This window comes from Cariama cristata, unplaced genomic scaffold, assembly GCF_000690535.1.
Source record: "Cariama cristata isolate BGI_N322 unplaced genomic scaffold, ASM69053v1 Scaffold46292, whole genome shotgun sequence".
Lineage (NCBI taxonomy): Eukaryota > Metazoa > Chordata > Aves > Cariamiformes > Cariamidae > Cariama > Cariama cristata.
The window spans coordinates 1-16,120 of NW_009602947.1; the positions used below are offsets into that span (position 1 = coordinate 1).

Consider the following 16,120-nt stretch of genomic DNA (forward strand, 5'->3'; position numbering starts at 1 on the left):
GATTCTATGATTCTATGATTCTATAAGTTAACTCATTATGAGATCCAGTACAATAGAGTTCACGCGTACACTAACGTAGCTTTACTGAACTACATCAAAAGCCATGCCTGTGCACCGAGGTACAGGCCATTAGCCCTGTAATTCACCAATGAACAAAAGGGAAGCTGACAATTTGGAGCGTATCTGGACGAGGGGACGGGAGCAAAGCCCAAGCTCAGTACGCCTACTGCTTCCGAACAACGCTTGCCCAGATCTGCAAGGCCCGAGCACTCCTCGGGGTGAGCAGAAGGCAGGGGCGGTTTTGGTCCTTTCACCGTGGCGCAAGTGGAACTGGCAAGGGAGGGGCAGAGAGGAAGGTTCACGGCACACAGAAATGTTCTGGCCCATCGCCTGGTGCCACTCTTTGCACTTACCTTTCCACAATGAGGATAGCTTTGGGCTCATCAGCTTTACATCAGTCTTCCTGTTGAAACAATAGGTGATTTTCAATTTTTGTAAGGAAAGACAATTAAATCGGTAACACTAAAAATAAGCTGTAGCAGATTTCAAAGGTGCTACTTTAAAAGCTGAGCTCATTACCCTTAGAGTGAAAATATGACCTACTCTTAGGTTGCCCTACGGATCAAATAGTATAGCTGTGATGATAGCTCAGCAATGTAGTCTGGCAAAACACTCAGGGAAAGGTAAGATCTTTTATTCATGAAATTTGAAGAACCCGACAAGTTTTTGAATGTACAGACTGTTCTTACAGAGGAAAATACTAAATCAGACCACACAGTTAAAGAAAACTATTTCTCTCCCCTGAACATGCACGAATGCAGTTAACAATTCAGCAAATGTGACAACACACTGATGGCATGGTATTAAACACCTATTGGAAGAGTTGTTGAGAGACATATCTGCATTTGGTCTCAAATAGCTGGAGATAACACTAGAGCCCTCTCTCAAAATCTTCAGACTTATTCTGATTTTCTTATATTTTCCTATATTGCAACATGACTACATTGCGACATTCAACCTCTTATGAGACTTGCTGACTCAAAGCAAAGGCCATAATTGAAAATACAGCATTACTAAGGCTTCAGATTTCTTCTCCTTAGCGACTCTTCTATCCATCAAGATGCTAAGTGTTTCTAGCCAGTAATCAAAACTGCTGAAGCTCAGTCGTGTTACCTTACCAGAATTGATCACTGGAACAACGAGAAGGAGCGTCTCGTTCTTATCACGGATTGGTCCCTCCTGATCTGCAAATACAACTTCATCAGCCTGCAGTGCCAGCACGTGACGAGGATTTCCCTCAGTGCAGTTGATACCATCTCTGTAGGAGAGTTTGAGTTCCCACCTAAATCCCTGAACAAGTAAGTTGACATAGTAATACTGTAATGTTATTGTAACTCTTGCGTTGTTCTTGTAAATAGTTTGAGCTGTCAACCTTTGTCACTGACCATTGGACAAGTTTGAGAATTCTTCCTTTTCCTCATGTGACTGTGCAAACAATTACTGAAGCTTCATTAGAAGACCTCAGAGTAGCTGCCCTTTTGCTGGGACAGTTAGTAGTTACATTAAAAGCGAGTTGCTCAAGGACTTTCAAGATAAAATGAATAGATTTGGGAGCAGAAGTTCATTGGCATTATGTAATGCAGGGAGTAGTAGCAGTAGTAGTACCACCTTAGCATTACTAGAAAGCCGCATGTAAATGTCAGGTCATACGTAAATGCAGGCTATCACAGGCAATACAGTTCAGGCCTTGTGTCCTAGGTGTCTAATGAGCTTCACCTTTTTGCACTCAGCTTCTAAGAACGTACCTTTGCATATTTCAGGGGCTGAATTCTTCTATTGCTGTTCTAGAGGAAAAACTTACTATCAAACTTATATTTCAGATTCCACTTTTAAGTAGGTCTTTTTCAGACAGTATGTTTCTAATTAAACTTGCCTCAAAGACTCAGAAGTCTTACCATATTAATTCTGCTGTCTTCAATATCAGGCGAGAAGGTATTGGGATTCGAATTCAGTGGGACAAGCAAAGGCGCGCCTCCTTCATAAACAGGTGGAACCCGTGGTCCACAAACATCCCATACGTCACCTTCACCGAACACCCAATGGCAGATGCTGATGAGAAGATTGCATCCCTTTGCCTAGTAAGGACATCACCTCTCCTCTTCTAGACAGCTTGCTGATCTCATAGGCTGCATAAGACTTAGATTATTTCAAAAAGATACAGCAGTTACATCAAATCGAAGCTGTTAAATCACAGAGACAGAACTTAAAGCTGGAAGCTGCATTTCCCCATTCTCCAGATTTTGACTTGCAGGGCAGCCCAGCTGTCAGTTTTTGCCAGCTCCCCATAAATGGTTTATACAAGGAGGAGGCTGAAACTTCCAGAAGCAGGGAGTGCTGTAAAACCCAGAAGAAAATGGATCTTGGTGCTATTCCTACCCTTACTTACCCGACAGGCCAATGCCTGACTTTTCTTCTAGGACTGCCAGCTAAGTAAACAAATAGTTTAATTCCTAACTGTAAACTTTCACTTTGGTGGTTCTCAGTTTTTCTTTCAATAGTTGCTTTCCTCTGAAGGCTTCCTTAAAAACAGAACACTATGGTAATTTAAGTTCAACACATCAGTGATAAGGGCAGGAGAACTAGTCAGAAGTAAACAATATTAGTTACTGATACATCTTTACACATCTAGCCCATGTGTTTAAGTTACATGTAAACAGTGTCCTGGAATGAAGTTGACTGTATTAAGGTTAAATGTCAGAACATAAAGTTTATCATGGCATGTGAGATCCCTGATAACTACAGCTTTAGTGTTAATCTTTTAAATTCAACATCAGCAGCTGTTTACATAACCATTTAAAAAAAAAAATGGAAAATCAAGGTAATTTTTTTCTTTCAGTTGGAAAACTTTAAAACTCAGCTAATTCAAGCTGTGAAGAAAGCCCATAAGGAGTCTCCGTTGCCGGGAAGGGCTAATGGTGTGCTAGTGCTGGAGCGTCCTCTTCTGATCGAGACCTACCTGGGATTGATGTCCTTCATCAACAATGAGGCCAAACTTGGCTACTCCATGACAAGAGGCAAAATTGGATTTTAAAATTCATTGCATTTAATTTTTTCAAGGGGAAGTGACTCGCTGTTGGTCTCCTGGGGAGAGCACGCTGTGTGGCAGAATACTCAATAATCAAAGTGAAAACATTAGGGGAATGAAAGGGGGTGGGTGTAGATCTAACGGTTCATGGGAGGCCCTGGTTGTTGTGGTCAGGTCAGATTAATCTGAAACAGACACAAGGTAGTGTCATTCTTGTATTTTGCATCTAATTTACAGTTCTTACTGGTTCTTATACAGGGCTAGCAAGCAGTGGTGTTTTCCATTTCTGACTACATGTTCTTCCCGGTTAATTAAGTGCGATTGGCATCTGCCACAAACACTCCACACAAATATCCAAGATGCAGTAGAAATGTTCATGCTGTTTTCCAGTTGTATCCCTAGATACGGTGTTAAATCATGTAGCGTGCTTGGGATTGATTTGTATTGTTTAAAGAGGTATTAGTGTTCACAATTACAGTAATCTTAGCATTTTGATTAATGCCTGTTAAGAATTTTGAAATCTGTTGTCAGTCATTCTTCAGCAAAAGTCAGCAAATTTTGTTAAAGCTGTACTGTTAGGTCTGCTCGGACGCAGTGTACATGAACTACTACTTTGTAAACTGAAGTATATGGCTGAATATGCATTTATTAGCTTTTTGTAAAAATACCTCCCTCTAAGAACTGAGTCTAACTTCCTAGTTTCTTATGTATGTTTTCTTGCTGCAGCCTTAGAAGACTCTTTTGAGAGAATATCACCAAAAGCCTCACAAACACATTTGCCTTCAAAGCTATTATTTATAAAACTGAAAAGAAATTCTATTTTGATTATATTCTCAGCAATTTTTTTTAAATCTATTCTAGTTTGGGACAGCAGCAGTGCAGGACTTTTTAATGGAGACAGATAAAACTAAGCAGTATATGTCAATCTTGATTTATTTGTTCTTGCACTTAACCTCATACAAATGTCCAGTAATGAAATTCAGAAGCAGCGTAAGACACTACAAATGAAATTGCTCATGAGGTTGCTCTAAGAAGCTTTTTCATTCTGTATGACCTTCTATACATGCTGTTTTATCAGAACATTTATCTGTGCAACTACAATGCTGAATGACTGCTGTGCTGCAGTGGTGCTTTTTTGAACTTAAAGTAGATGTGTGTTTATGAAGTTTATGTAAAGCTGAAGTTGTGATGGAATGCAACAAGTTGCATGCCCCTCTCAGTGCATTTTGTAAGATACCTATTTAATTTTCATTAATCTTGCAGTAAAGTTAAATTTCAACTCAATTTTTTCTTTGCTCTTCATTTGTGGAGTCCAGCTGCTCTTCCCCTGCTGACCCGTCCACTCCAATTTGGCACTAGATAGATAGGTCAAAAGCTCCCATTCTGGTGTCCGTAATACATCATTCTAAAGTATCAGTTCTGGTCCTCCTTGTAAAGGTTCAGTATAATAAATCTATGGTAGACCAGGCACAGTTACTGTCAGCTGTTAACTTTGCTTTTCCAGACTAAGATGTTATTACAGATGACTTAATTAGCTTTCTGAACAAAGAACTTGTTTTGCTTTAACAGTAATTGATTGGCTAGAAAGTGTCTTACTGATAGATCTACTTCTGCTACAATATTTAATTCTAACACACCAGAAAAATCTGTTGTCTTACAAGTCTAGATATAAGCTGTACACTGTTGTGTGCAAATAACTGTTTGCTTGTGCTGGGAAAAATAGCTACATAATCACATCACTGATAAAACAGACTTTAGAATGGAGAAGTGCAGGTTTATAGTTAGAGTCAGACCAAGTTTGTAACTATCAAAATATTTATTGGAAGTTATAAAATTTAAATAACAGCTATACATTATATACACACAGCTACAGTTTTAGAAAATGAAGTTTCATAGTTGACAAAGTTCAAGAGAAAATTCAACTACATCAATACTGAAGTTTTCCTAAGATCCAGACTTCATTCTCTATACTTTAGTTGCTACATCACTTCATTCAAATGCAATCACAGTACTTTACACACTGGAGTTCAGGTATGCTCCTTCAAATAAATAATTTATAAATACAAAAACTTCAGACTGGACAACAGAGTTTGACCCCTTTCCTCACTCTTCCTCAAGCTTGTGAGCATTTTTAATGCAAATGCTTATTATTTTACCTCTTCTCTTTCTAAATAACACACACAAAAGTTGTCCTTACTCAGAAGCACCATGGAGTCTCCACTAGAATGCCAGGACAGAGACACAATCTGGAAGTCACCTGCAGAAACAGATCAGAGTTTGTCAGCAAGAAGCTGACAGTCCATCCTCTTACTCTAGGAAAAGGTAGCTGGAATAAGACACACACATTGCAAAAAATACCCTCCCCACCTCAGAAACCTTAAGAGGGTGTTCAGTTTTGTTACTGCTACAGTAGAGCCAATATAAGCTGCATTACTGAGTCTTTCCCCCAAACCTACGGGTACTTTGTACTCCATATACAAGCACAGAATTTGTAGACTTGTAATTTTAATGCAAATACATGCCACAAGATTGTTCACTGGTGTAGAGCTGCATACACTGATGCTATTGCCACTCCTTGCGTAGAGAGGAAAAAGTTGAATCTTTGTAATTTCTTTTCTGTTTAATACACAGAAAGGCATTTATGGGATCTAGCTAATGGCCTTGTATCAGTTACGGCAAACCATAAAACTTCTCATCACACAGGCTGACTTAGAGTTCAGGCTCCTGTGTGTTCTTCTATCTTTCCACATCAGATTTACCATGCGCATTTTTCCCCATTAGGGTTTTGTAGTTTAGTTCTTTTCAGAATGCCCAAAACCATCATGGGTGTTTCAGTCTTTATATCAACACTCTGCCTTCTGCGCAACTACAGTTTCTATGTAAATAAACTGATATAAATCTTGAGAAAGAATTCAACATACCATACAATTAAAAGCAACAATTAATTAAATCATTGTTAGTCCCTGTGCTCTGTCCTTGATGTATTTTATCATGTTTGCTGTGTCTCATTATGAGCTCCTCTTTTTTGAAGAGAGAAACACCTGTGTTCTTGGAGCTTTTTAAAAACATCTGAGCCACACTCGGACCAATTTCTAAGTGGAAAAATACTTTGTAAACAAGAAGCTGATGATGGCTTGGGGAAGTTGTTGCAGGCAGCCTTACCTTCTGTTGGAACCTGCACTGACACACAGCCAGCTGGGGACCACAAGTAGACTTTGCTATTTCCTGTACATACAGCAAGTCGAGGTTGTCGTGGATCCCACTGGAAAGACTGGATCGCACACAGCTGCTCTAAGACTACAAACAGTTTCAGCTTTTGAATGTCCCAGATCCAGACAGCGTTAGGAATGTTATCTGTCAGAAGAGGTAATCATGTAAATACCTGAAGGATAAAAAGATGACACTTTTTTTTTTTTTTTGAAACAAACAAGCATTAATTGAGGTCTAACACAACACAAACCATTTAGGCGCACCACAGGTTTAACATCATTACTTTTGCCTAGCAGTGCCTTCAATTTTGCCTTGGAAATATTGCAAAAAGGATAAAAAAGTGACTTAGTTTGTCTTCCAGTCCTTCACTGGCTTTTATCAAATTATTCACAGTGATGCTGCTGTTAATGGGTTTTGTGTCAGAACTACAGCTTTTGCATCCAGACATAAACAGCCCTTCAGGACCAAAGGGAAAGATTAAACATTAATTTCATGATTTTAACTATTTGAGGTTATCAAAAGAATTCTGCCTTTCAAGAGACACTTGCTGTAAATGGAGGAGGAAAGCTTTGTGTATTTCATCTTCTAATATAGTAAGCTCACATACATTTGAAGAAATATAAAAAGCATACTATTTTCATTAAATACAAAGCCAAGACCGAGTTAACACACTGATAAGCGGTTCTGGCAGCTCACGATACTTTACGTACGCTAGAGGAGATAGGTTGAATTTCCTCCATCGTTCTGTGTGTACACATCAGAGCTGATTTTAAACAGGGCCGTGAGTCTTCTCATGGTACAAAATAACTGACCAAATATTGTCCTCGTTTCTTTTATGAAAACACACCATATACAATGAGTAGGTTTCCCCTTTAATATAGGGCAGTAGGAACTTACCGTTTTTGGTTGCCAGGAAACAGTTATCTGGACTGAATGCCAACATCCCAATTCCCATTTTGGGATTCGCCCTGTCAGCAACTGGTTTGATATAGTGTAAAGAAACTGGCACCTGGGAAATGTCATCTGGAATTTGAAATAAGTGATAGGACTTTATTTTACTCTTCTCCAAGACATTCCAATCAAAAACTTCAATTGTTTTAAGATATTGCATCTTAGTGTAAGCAGCTTACTATTCTTGCCCTTCTACAGAAAAAGAAACGCTGGAAATCCTGGCAACTCTGAGATTAAACTATGAAAAAAAGGAGAGATCAAATTTTACGCTACCTTTTAGCTATTATTTGAAACGAACACTGATGGAAACAAAGGTGATTTACAGTACCACAAACAATGAGACAGTAAAAAAAAAACCACACCAAAAAAACAGAAAACAAAAGTACTAATCATACATTGTCTGCCATCTCTTTAATATTTCAAAGCCTGTTGTCTGGAGGCAAGTTTAAAGCATTGCTGCAACTACAGCTTCTTACACAAAAGCCAAATGGCCATTTTCATGTTTTGCTTTTTTACATAACCTCATACCTAAGGGATTAATTACTATCCTAAAACAGACAACAAGACTGTAACATCTTCTGATTAAATATTTTAAAAAATTATTGGAACTGCCACACACTTTGATAAGATTCTTAATTGCAATAGTTCATCCGATTCTAGCAATTATCTGCCACAGTTAAACTTAAGTCATGAAATAACATTGCATAGATTAAACAAAACAGAAAAAAAATCCACACAATGTTAAGGCAACTTTTGCAAGCAACTCCAAGACTGAGATCTGGCTGCTATTTCTACACCCAAGCAATTACAGTTCTTGTCTACAATATCCCATCAGTCTTTAACCTGCCTTCACACCACCATGCAGACAGCATCCCCTCTAGCAGGGTGCTTACTGCCCTTGGAGTTCTTCAGTTAATTTGGGAGCCTTGAGCATCCAGAGGATCCATTCCAGTATCAAAGAGGCAGAGTTCACCTATAATGTTTATTTATAGCAAGACTTCACACAGCAAACTCAAGTGTCTCATTTTAGTAAACTTTGGCTTACATTTACTTTGTGTGCTGAAGAGAGAACTAGCCAATGCTCTTGTTGGAGGGAAAGAAAGTCTCTCTGTTTCAGTAGATGGGGATTTCTCCACTTCTTTATACACAATCTACAAAGAAACAAGTGAGAGTTCTACAGAAGGGCCTTGGAGATTTTGAACATGGGCTATTACCAAATCATCTACATCCCACTAACTCATTTTCAAGTGTATCATATCTAAGCGTCCCCAAGTTCATCAATGGAGAAAAGGGCTTCAGTAGGCAAACATCAAATCCAGCATTCTCAGTGAAGCATTTGCTATTTGGAACCATGATTAGGAAAATGCTCCTGTGACAAATAAATGAACCTTGAAGTCTGCAAAGAATGAGTCTGCCAGAGTACACCTCATTCGTTATTCCTGAGAGCTAGATCTGGCAGTACAATAAATCATCTTCATTACAATGGGAACACAGATTTCATTTTTTGCAACAAAGAATCTTTAATCAGATACTATCATAAATAAATGCAAGCAAAGGGCAACACTGCAGAAGGAAATAGCAAAAATATTTTAATAGTGTGCCTACAACATATTATTCCCAAATGCAAACACCAGGATAAAACTCACCAACTGCATTCCTGTCTGTGTAATCGAGATTAACAGAGCTATTTCCATTTGTTTTCCATTACATATTTTACACCTAACTGGAAGTAAAGGCATTTTTCAGTCATGAGAAGTTTTGCTGAGGTGCATTTAATGGATCATGCCTTGCTTCTGGTTAAGAGGCATCCGCAGAGTCATGTGAATATTGCAGACTTAGAGTCTACACATGTAAACTCTTACAGGATATCTGTCCAGACGCAAGACTAGTCCTTCCTCTGCAGTGACATGCAGCACTACTACACTGTGTGTTCTTTTTACCTTGACGGATGAGAACAGCTTGCGATTTTTGGAACAAAAGCTACAGCTCTCTGCTTGCTGCCAACTACCCAGAATCTGTTGGGCCTTGTGTATACATGTATGCAAGGATAAAAATAAATGATGACAGATGTTTACAGGAAATGCTCTTTAGGTGAGCTGGATGAGCTCGTACATACAAGATGTAAATCTGATCACAATCCAGTTCCAACGCTGTTTAAAGTCATGAATTGTATAAAGCTGAGACAAATCTCTCCTGTTAAGTTTCCCAGTTTGCCATCACCCGCATACCCAAATCTGTAACGAAATCACCATCTACATCAAAATACACTCGCATATGACAGAAGTCATCTGAGAATCTATCAATGCTAAAGCTGAGAGCACCATATGCACATATTCCATCGAACTTGAAAGGATTCCTCTATTTTTCTTACATCCCCAGATTTTGCATGCAATTTCCCAAGCCCTTTTTACACATTAGGAGGGGGAAAAAGCAAGGTTTCCAGAATGAAACGTATTTACTAGCATCTTTCAGATACAAATAGCAGCGTCAAAGAGATGCTAATGATTCAATGGATTTTGGAATCCTACTTACAGTCTTTGTGTTAGCAATGGTTGCTGGATGCTCAAACTCGGTGATCTTCTTCCAAGTTACATGGTTCAAGATACGCACCTAATTCAAGAAAGCATTGCAAGATACAACTGCTATGGTCAAGTTCTACAAATGGTTCAGATAAAAGAGAGAAAATAAACCTATTTCATACCTTTTCATCGTAGCTGCCAATTGCCAAAAATTGACTGCTGGGACTCCAGGTGATTGATTTTACGCCTAGTGACCATTCATAAGCTCGATACGTGGATAGTAGTCTGCCATCAAGGGAGTACAGCAATATTTTATACTGAAACATAAATAGATTAACTCTAAAGACTAACAATATTGTTAAAAGCCATAGACAGGTGAAACCATTCCTTCCAAACTCTCCTTGCTTAAAAACCAGCAAGTTAAATACAAAGTGCATGGTCTCTTATCTGTGACTTGAGACAAGAGGCTCTAGGCTTCCAGTTTGGCTCTTTTGGCACGCACAGAATATGTCCACCCTGTCCGCAACAGCACAAATGCTCCACTGGGCCTGAGCAATGGCCCAGCCAACCCAACACTCTTCAACAACATCAGCAGCAGATGCCATCAGGGAAGACTCCCATGCTTCTTCAGCACCTGCAAGCCATCTGATTAGGGACGTTACAACCCTGCGTGTTTCCAGGGCTATTTGTTTTGATCATGCTGCCCATAACTTTATGGCCACAGGAGGACACTTCTCTATGCCTAGAAGTTCACCTACTCAGAGCAGAAAGGATAGCAATTTCTATATTCCTTGCTAACTTTCTGGACGAGTACTTTTACTTAACTGTAAAATTACTGTGCAATGCAATGTAAAGTGGTAGAACAGTCTTACAGAAGAAGTCTTTCATTATTTTTTTCATTATTTCAATAGTGGCTTCTGCAATGTTTACAATCAATTTTTTTCCAATACAAATTAGAAAGCAAGCTAATAAGATAATTTGCTGTCATTTACATAGCGGTTTGGCATACATTAGTAAGGACATCAATTACCAATACAAGTATAATATTTAAAATGGTTTCAGTTCAGCTTTTGTTATGTTTAAAAGGAAAAAAAAACAAACCACCCCACCACTGGTTATTTTAGTTACTGCTTTATACATGGCGGCTACAAACCAACTTGAACTCTCCAAGAAAATAATCTGCTTTTTCCTCCTACCTCCAGACAGGTATCCCACACTGCCAGAACACAGCCATTAGGAGCCCATTCAATCCCAAACAGATCTTGCGTTTCAGTGTCAAAATGCTGCCCCCAAAAGATAAGAAAACCAACATTTGAGATATTATACTAACAAATACTGTTGCATTTGACCTAACATAGAAGGATAAAACTGAGGACTAAGTGCTACCACAAATGCAAAAGAGCCTTTTGTATGCTAGCATAGAAACAGAAATATTTTCTTTTGTAATAGTATGCTGTGTTTACTGTTTCTTTGGTTTCCCTTTACAGATAAAGCAAAAAGTTGCTATACCTTAAAACTAACAGCTTTTCCTAAGAAAAAAGTAGTTACATTGAATCAGTCAAGAAATCTAGTTAGACTAATTCCTTGCCTCAGAAAGACCAGTACAAGATCATTAGGGAAGAGCCTGGGAACATGACAAGCATTTAGTGGTATTTCCCAAATCTTGCTATCAGCTTCTAACGAGACTCAGAATTCCTGAACCAGAGGTGACACCACGTACAGACTAGTTCTTAATGGGTTTTAATTTCTCAGATCCATCCAGTCCTCTAAGACATGATCGTGTGCATCCTTCACAGACTAGTCTCTTTGTTAAATGGAAAATATGACAACTTATATTATACGTTCCAAATGATCACTTTATCAAGCATTTGATACTTTCATTATTAACAATGTAGCATAGTTTATTGTTACTAAGCTCACGCAAGAATTTAAAGGTGGAACTTCTGCATTCCATCAGAAATTCTTTATGCACATGTAGTATATATTGGCCTCCTGAACAGAATACTGCTATGGAAGGAGACAGATGCTGGATAGAAAGTGCATTGGCAAGTCTAAAACCAGACTACCAAAGTGACTGAGTCTAAAGTAGTGTGCAACATATGCTTGTAGCCTACGCAACAGCAGTGGAAGGCAAGGCCACGTCTTACTCTTAGTAGCTGCCAGTCGCTGCATACAAAGATGCTAATGAAGTCCTTGCAGTCACGTCTTTCTGCTACTGCCATATAGCGGCCATCCTTGGCGAAAGCTATCCCTGCCAATGAGAAAAAGTTAATTTAAAAAAAAAAGATAAAATCAGACAGAATAGCTGGTGATTCTTCAAGGAAAAGCAGTTACTCCCAATTCAAAGAAGAAGTAAAAAAGAAAAGCAAAAATCTTCACAGAAGGTCGCATTAATCAAGGCAATGCATAGCATTACTAATTTGCTTGTGTCGGCAGTTCTTAAACTTTGAATGTAGCATTTCTAAGGATGCAGCTTCACAGATATTGCAGAAATTCAGCATGCTTCAAAAAAACCATGTTTGATTAGTGACAGACAGTTGTTACACAAAACCCACAGATTTCAAATAAACAGTTTATTTAGTCTAGCTAAATGGGTTAGTTATGCAACCATTGGTACTCCACCAACTTCTAGGCTTTGGTCCCCAACCACTGGTACTCCACCAACTTCCAAGCATTGGTCCCCACCTACTCTTATTTTATATGCAATATATAATTGTCTTTGTCATATATGGGCTATTGCTATACACAAGCCTCAGGCAGGAAACTGCTAACCACAGCCATGTGGCTAGACAGGCCTGACACGAGCTTCCCTTTCAAATCTTTTCATGTGTAAGAGAATGACAAAAGCCACTATGGATTACTGTTTTTCATCACCAATGCATCCAGCTTAATTTAATGTCTTAAAGGACCCTTCCAAGGCGAACACAACAAAGCTGCACATTTGAAGAATAGGCACATAGCTCAGATGCAATCCTTCATTCACAGTGAGGATATGACAACCCCAGAGCACATCTTGGTGCACTTGCAGCAGGTCGCACACGGGTACCAATCTCAGAGACATGCATCCCTGAGGGTGAGCTAACCCCTCAGTGGGGAGGGTGTCAGAGCCTGTTCTGAAACATGTGTTTCATCATTACACAAATTCATTTTCCCTTCCTGCCATATTAAAAAAATTCCATTCCTGTGTCAGATTTGTGACACTTACCCTGCTGACAAGCTTTGGGATACTTGATGTAAGATACAGATTTTGTACACAGGGACCACACAGTTATCCGCAGCTGTCACAAAGAGAAAGAGACAAGGAAGTATACGCTTATTTTTGTAGATTAAAAAAAAAATTAAGTAAATAGAAACCCATAAACCTAATTCAGCAACACAAAGCAGATTAATTAACTACAGAAGGCATACTGAACTTTGCAGTTATTCTGTGTAGCTCAAACACAAAGCCCTGAGAAGTAACTGTGAGGAATTCTCTCCCAACTCCTTTCAGTTAGCAAGGTTACTTATTCCAAATTAACGTTACAGGCACATGGCATACTCTTAGATATACTAGATACTCTTAGGTATTAAGATGCAGAACATGAATATGGAGAAAAGCTCTTCATTAACACTAAAGCTACTGATATTAGCATGACTCTAACTACATGATTGCCAATGTAGCGTACATAGACACTTTTCAGTTGGAAAAACAGTTTCATCACAGAATCTGGACGACAGAGGAGAAGTTTCTTGCATTTATGAATGGACGAGAAGTTACAGCAACGTAAGAACATTGTACCTCTTCGGAAAAGGCTCCTGAGTATGAAAATTTAGCTGTATTTTTCAACTTTTAGACACACTCAGCTTTAACAGCTAATTAGCATTTTGCTCTTCCCTCCTCAGCCACACACAAGGCAGCAACAGTACGTAATTACTGAAAGAATTAGAAAAGAACCAAAATATGCTATGCAAAGCAAGGCATTAAACCCAAATCATGTTTGGGGTATTTCTGGAGGCTTCTGCATCCATAAAACACAAAAATTGCAGAGAAGGCAGTCAGCTGCAAAACAAGCCTCTCCACGGCTCTTCAAGGTCACAGCCTGCATTCTGGAAGCTCTGCGTTGCCATCTGCAGATTATTCAATTAAAAACAAATACTTACTCTCCCTTAGCAACAGTAGCCACACCAGACATATGTGCATTAATCAGTATGTCATGTGAACCCTTGCATTTATATCTGGAGTAAGGAATGTTTCCACGGTAATTTTTTTCCTTGTGTTTTCCTACATTTTACTGCATCAAGGTAAGAGATTCTAGAAGAGACGCAGGTAAAAAAAATTTTTGCAATAAAGCACCATGGTCATAAAGCTATCTTTGCCAGATCTACTGAACAACAAAAATAGTTCTGATTCATTATATAAGTAAAACTTCAGCACCGTCTACCGTTTCATTATCCTCCTGCATCAGATGCAGACCATCAGCATCACCAGCAGTCTTGGGAGGAAGTTTCTGCTACACTTCTTTGCATGTTTATCCTCAATGCGCATTTTCCTTCCCAGAAGTAACTGGTATTATTCAATGGTGACAAAGGACTCCAAGGTAGCATCCTATGAATCTGTTCTACCCGGTAACACTATAGACTGTGCGTTGCAACAGAACTTGGAGATTTTTTCATTGCTGACGCTATCATTTTTGCCAGAAAGCATGATTCAAGTAATTGACATGGTGTTCAAACCAAGCTTCGGAGTCTTAATAAATGCTGCATCCCTCCATACGTGGAGTCCCAAAGCAAAAGAGCAGCATTAGCTGTTCTCCCTACTGCTTTTTATATACAGAAGAAGCTTTTGAGATTTTAAGAGACAACACAGAAATCAGGTTTTTTAATTTATTACAGGAAAGAGCACAACCAGATCAGGTTCCAGTCCAATACCACTACAAATAGTGTTTATTATTGTCTCCCTTTATTTTACAGGTATGAAATTAGAACTAGACATCTATAGTACCACCTTTAAGTTTAGCACGTCCTAGAGGGATCCACTAGATGAACAACATTAATCAAGTTTTATCATTGCAACTGTTCACTTCCGGACATACAAAAATATGGCATTGTTAGTCTGCTCTTCATGCAAGATTTACTTTAAAAATACCAACACAATGCCTACTCACATTCTTCTATAGCAACTGCAATAGTGATATGCTGCTTGCTCCTATTAATTGCAGCGTTAAATGTACTTGCTGCTGTTCCTCCCTTGACCAAAACACGCAACATACACAACACGCATTCTACAGCCACTAATACAAGCTTAGCAGCTGCAAGCTTTGAATGCTGAGGTCTAGATCGTAATTTTTCCTGACAAAGGCATCCAAGTTTACACTTGTGCTGCTACTTGGCCTCATAATCAACTCACCTGGCCTGCTGTGCGTCAAACATTTCTGGCGTGGACCACATGGGCTGGCTTGGAACCTCAGAACACCGCAAAACCTTACTGCTCACATCTAGTTCAAGTACATAGGAAGAGGAAAATCTCTAGAGGTGAGAAACAGCACATCATGGAGCTCCGTCACCTCTGCCTTGCCTGAGGTTCCACCACAGAAGAAAAAAGGCAAGTACACCTTTGTTTTGAAAAGTCTTCCCGCATCCATCTCCATCCTTGTGTGCAGTCCTCTGCGGTTCAAATAGAACCTTCTCTAAAAGGGTCATTTTGTAACTCCCCAGAGAAGACACTAATAATGGTTTCCCTGTTTATTCTTGTCATATTGCATTTCACTGCTGAGGATGCACTTCACCGACACTGAAAGTTTCAGTAACATTAAACACGGATATTGTTGGAGTAGTACTGTATTGTCCCATATACCTCCCCAACACATCATTTCGAACATGTATGGCATAAATTGCAATAATGCCATTGCAGTACTGGAGAGAGACTACAGAACACAACCAACACACACTCATGGGATGTTTACACCCAGTCTACAAAAAAACCCCACAAAATACACCTTTGAAAACACAGACCTATTATTATACCGGATGCCTACAACCCTTTGATAACCAAAGCCCTTCATCTTCAGACTTGATCTAAATCAGTCACACACACCCATAACAATAAAATCAACTTCAGTCTCCTGAAAAGGCTGCAAGGGAGCAAGGGAAGCACACAACTGCAAGTCGGAAACCACGTATATGCTCTGCCACAACTTCATTGCAACCTCTTGCCCACATCACACAACACATAACCTGCAGGTTTTGGCCTAGTGTTAGAAACATGTAAAAGCAAACCATTTTGATTCCTGAAATTGGGATTCTTTTCAGTTGTTCTATTTGTGTACACTGAAACATTTTTATAAACTGAGAAACAACCCCATGCAATGCTACAGGC

The 16,120-nt window shown here is 39.1% G+C and overlaps 2 protein-coding genes across 2 annotated transcripts; one reads left to right on the top strand and one right to left on the bottom strand.

Annotated features, from left to right (window-relative positions):
- The first annotated feature begins 148 nt into the window (after window positions 1-148).
- Window positions 149-3,118, top strand: LOC104156448 (tumor protein p63-regulated gene 1-like protein). The gene is made up of 4 exons (XM_009694954.1): window positions 149-278; window positions 1,160-1,358; window positions 1,985-2,138; window positions 2,897-3,118. The coding sequence occupies exons 1-4, from the start codon at window positions 149-151 to the stop codon at window positions 3,089-3,091; spliced, it is 678 nt and encodes a 225-aa protein (XP_009693256.1). The 3' UTR covers window positions 3,092-3,118.
- A 2,090-nt stretch (window positions 3,119-5,208) lies between these two features.
- Window positions 5,209-13,043, bottom strand: WRAP73 (WD repeat containing, antisense to TP73; the record flags this gene model as incomplete). The annotated part of the gene is made up of 9 exons (XM_009694955.1): window positions 5,209-5,342; window positions 6,248-6,439; window positions 7,193-7,318; window positions 8,292-8,397; window positions 9,779-9,856; window positions 9,948-10,082; window positions 10,962-11,048; window positions 11,913-12,016; window positions 12,971-13,043. Coding segments are annotated over 9 exons (1,011 nt in total), but the record flags the coding sequence as incomplete, so codon positions are not given.
- Between the last annotated feature and the right edge of the window lie 3,077 nt (window positions 13,044-16,120).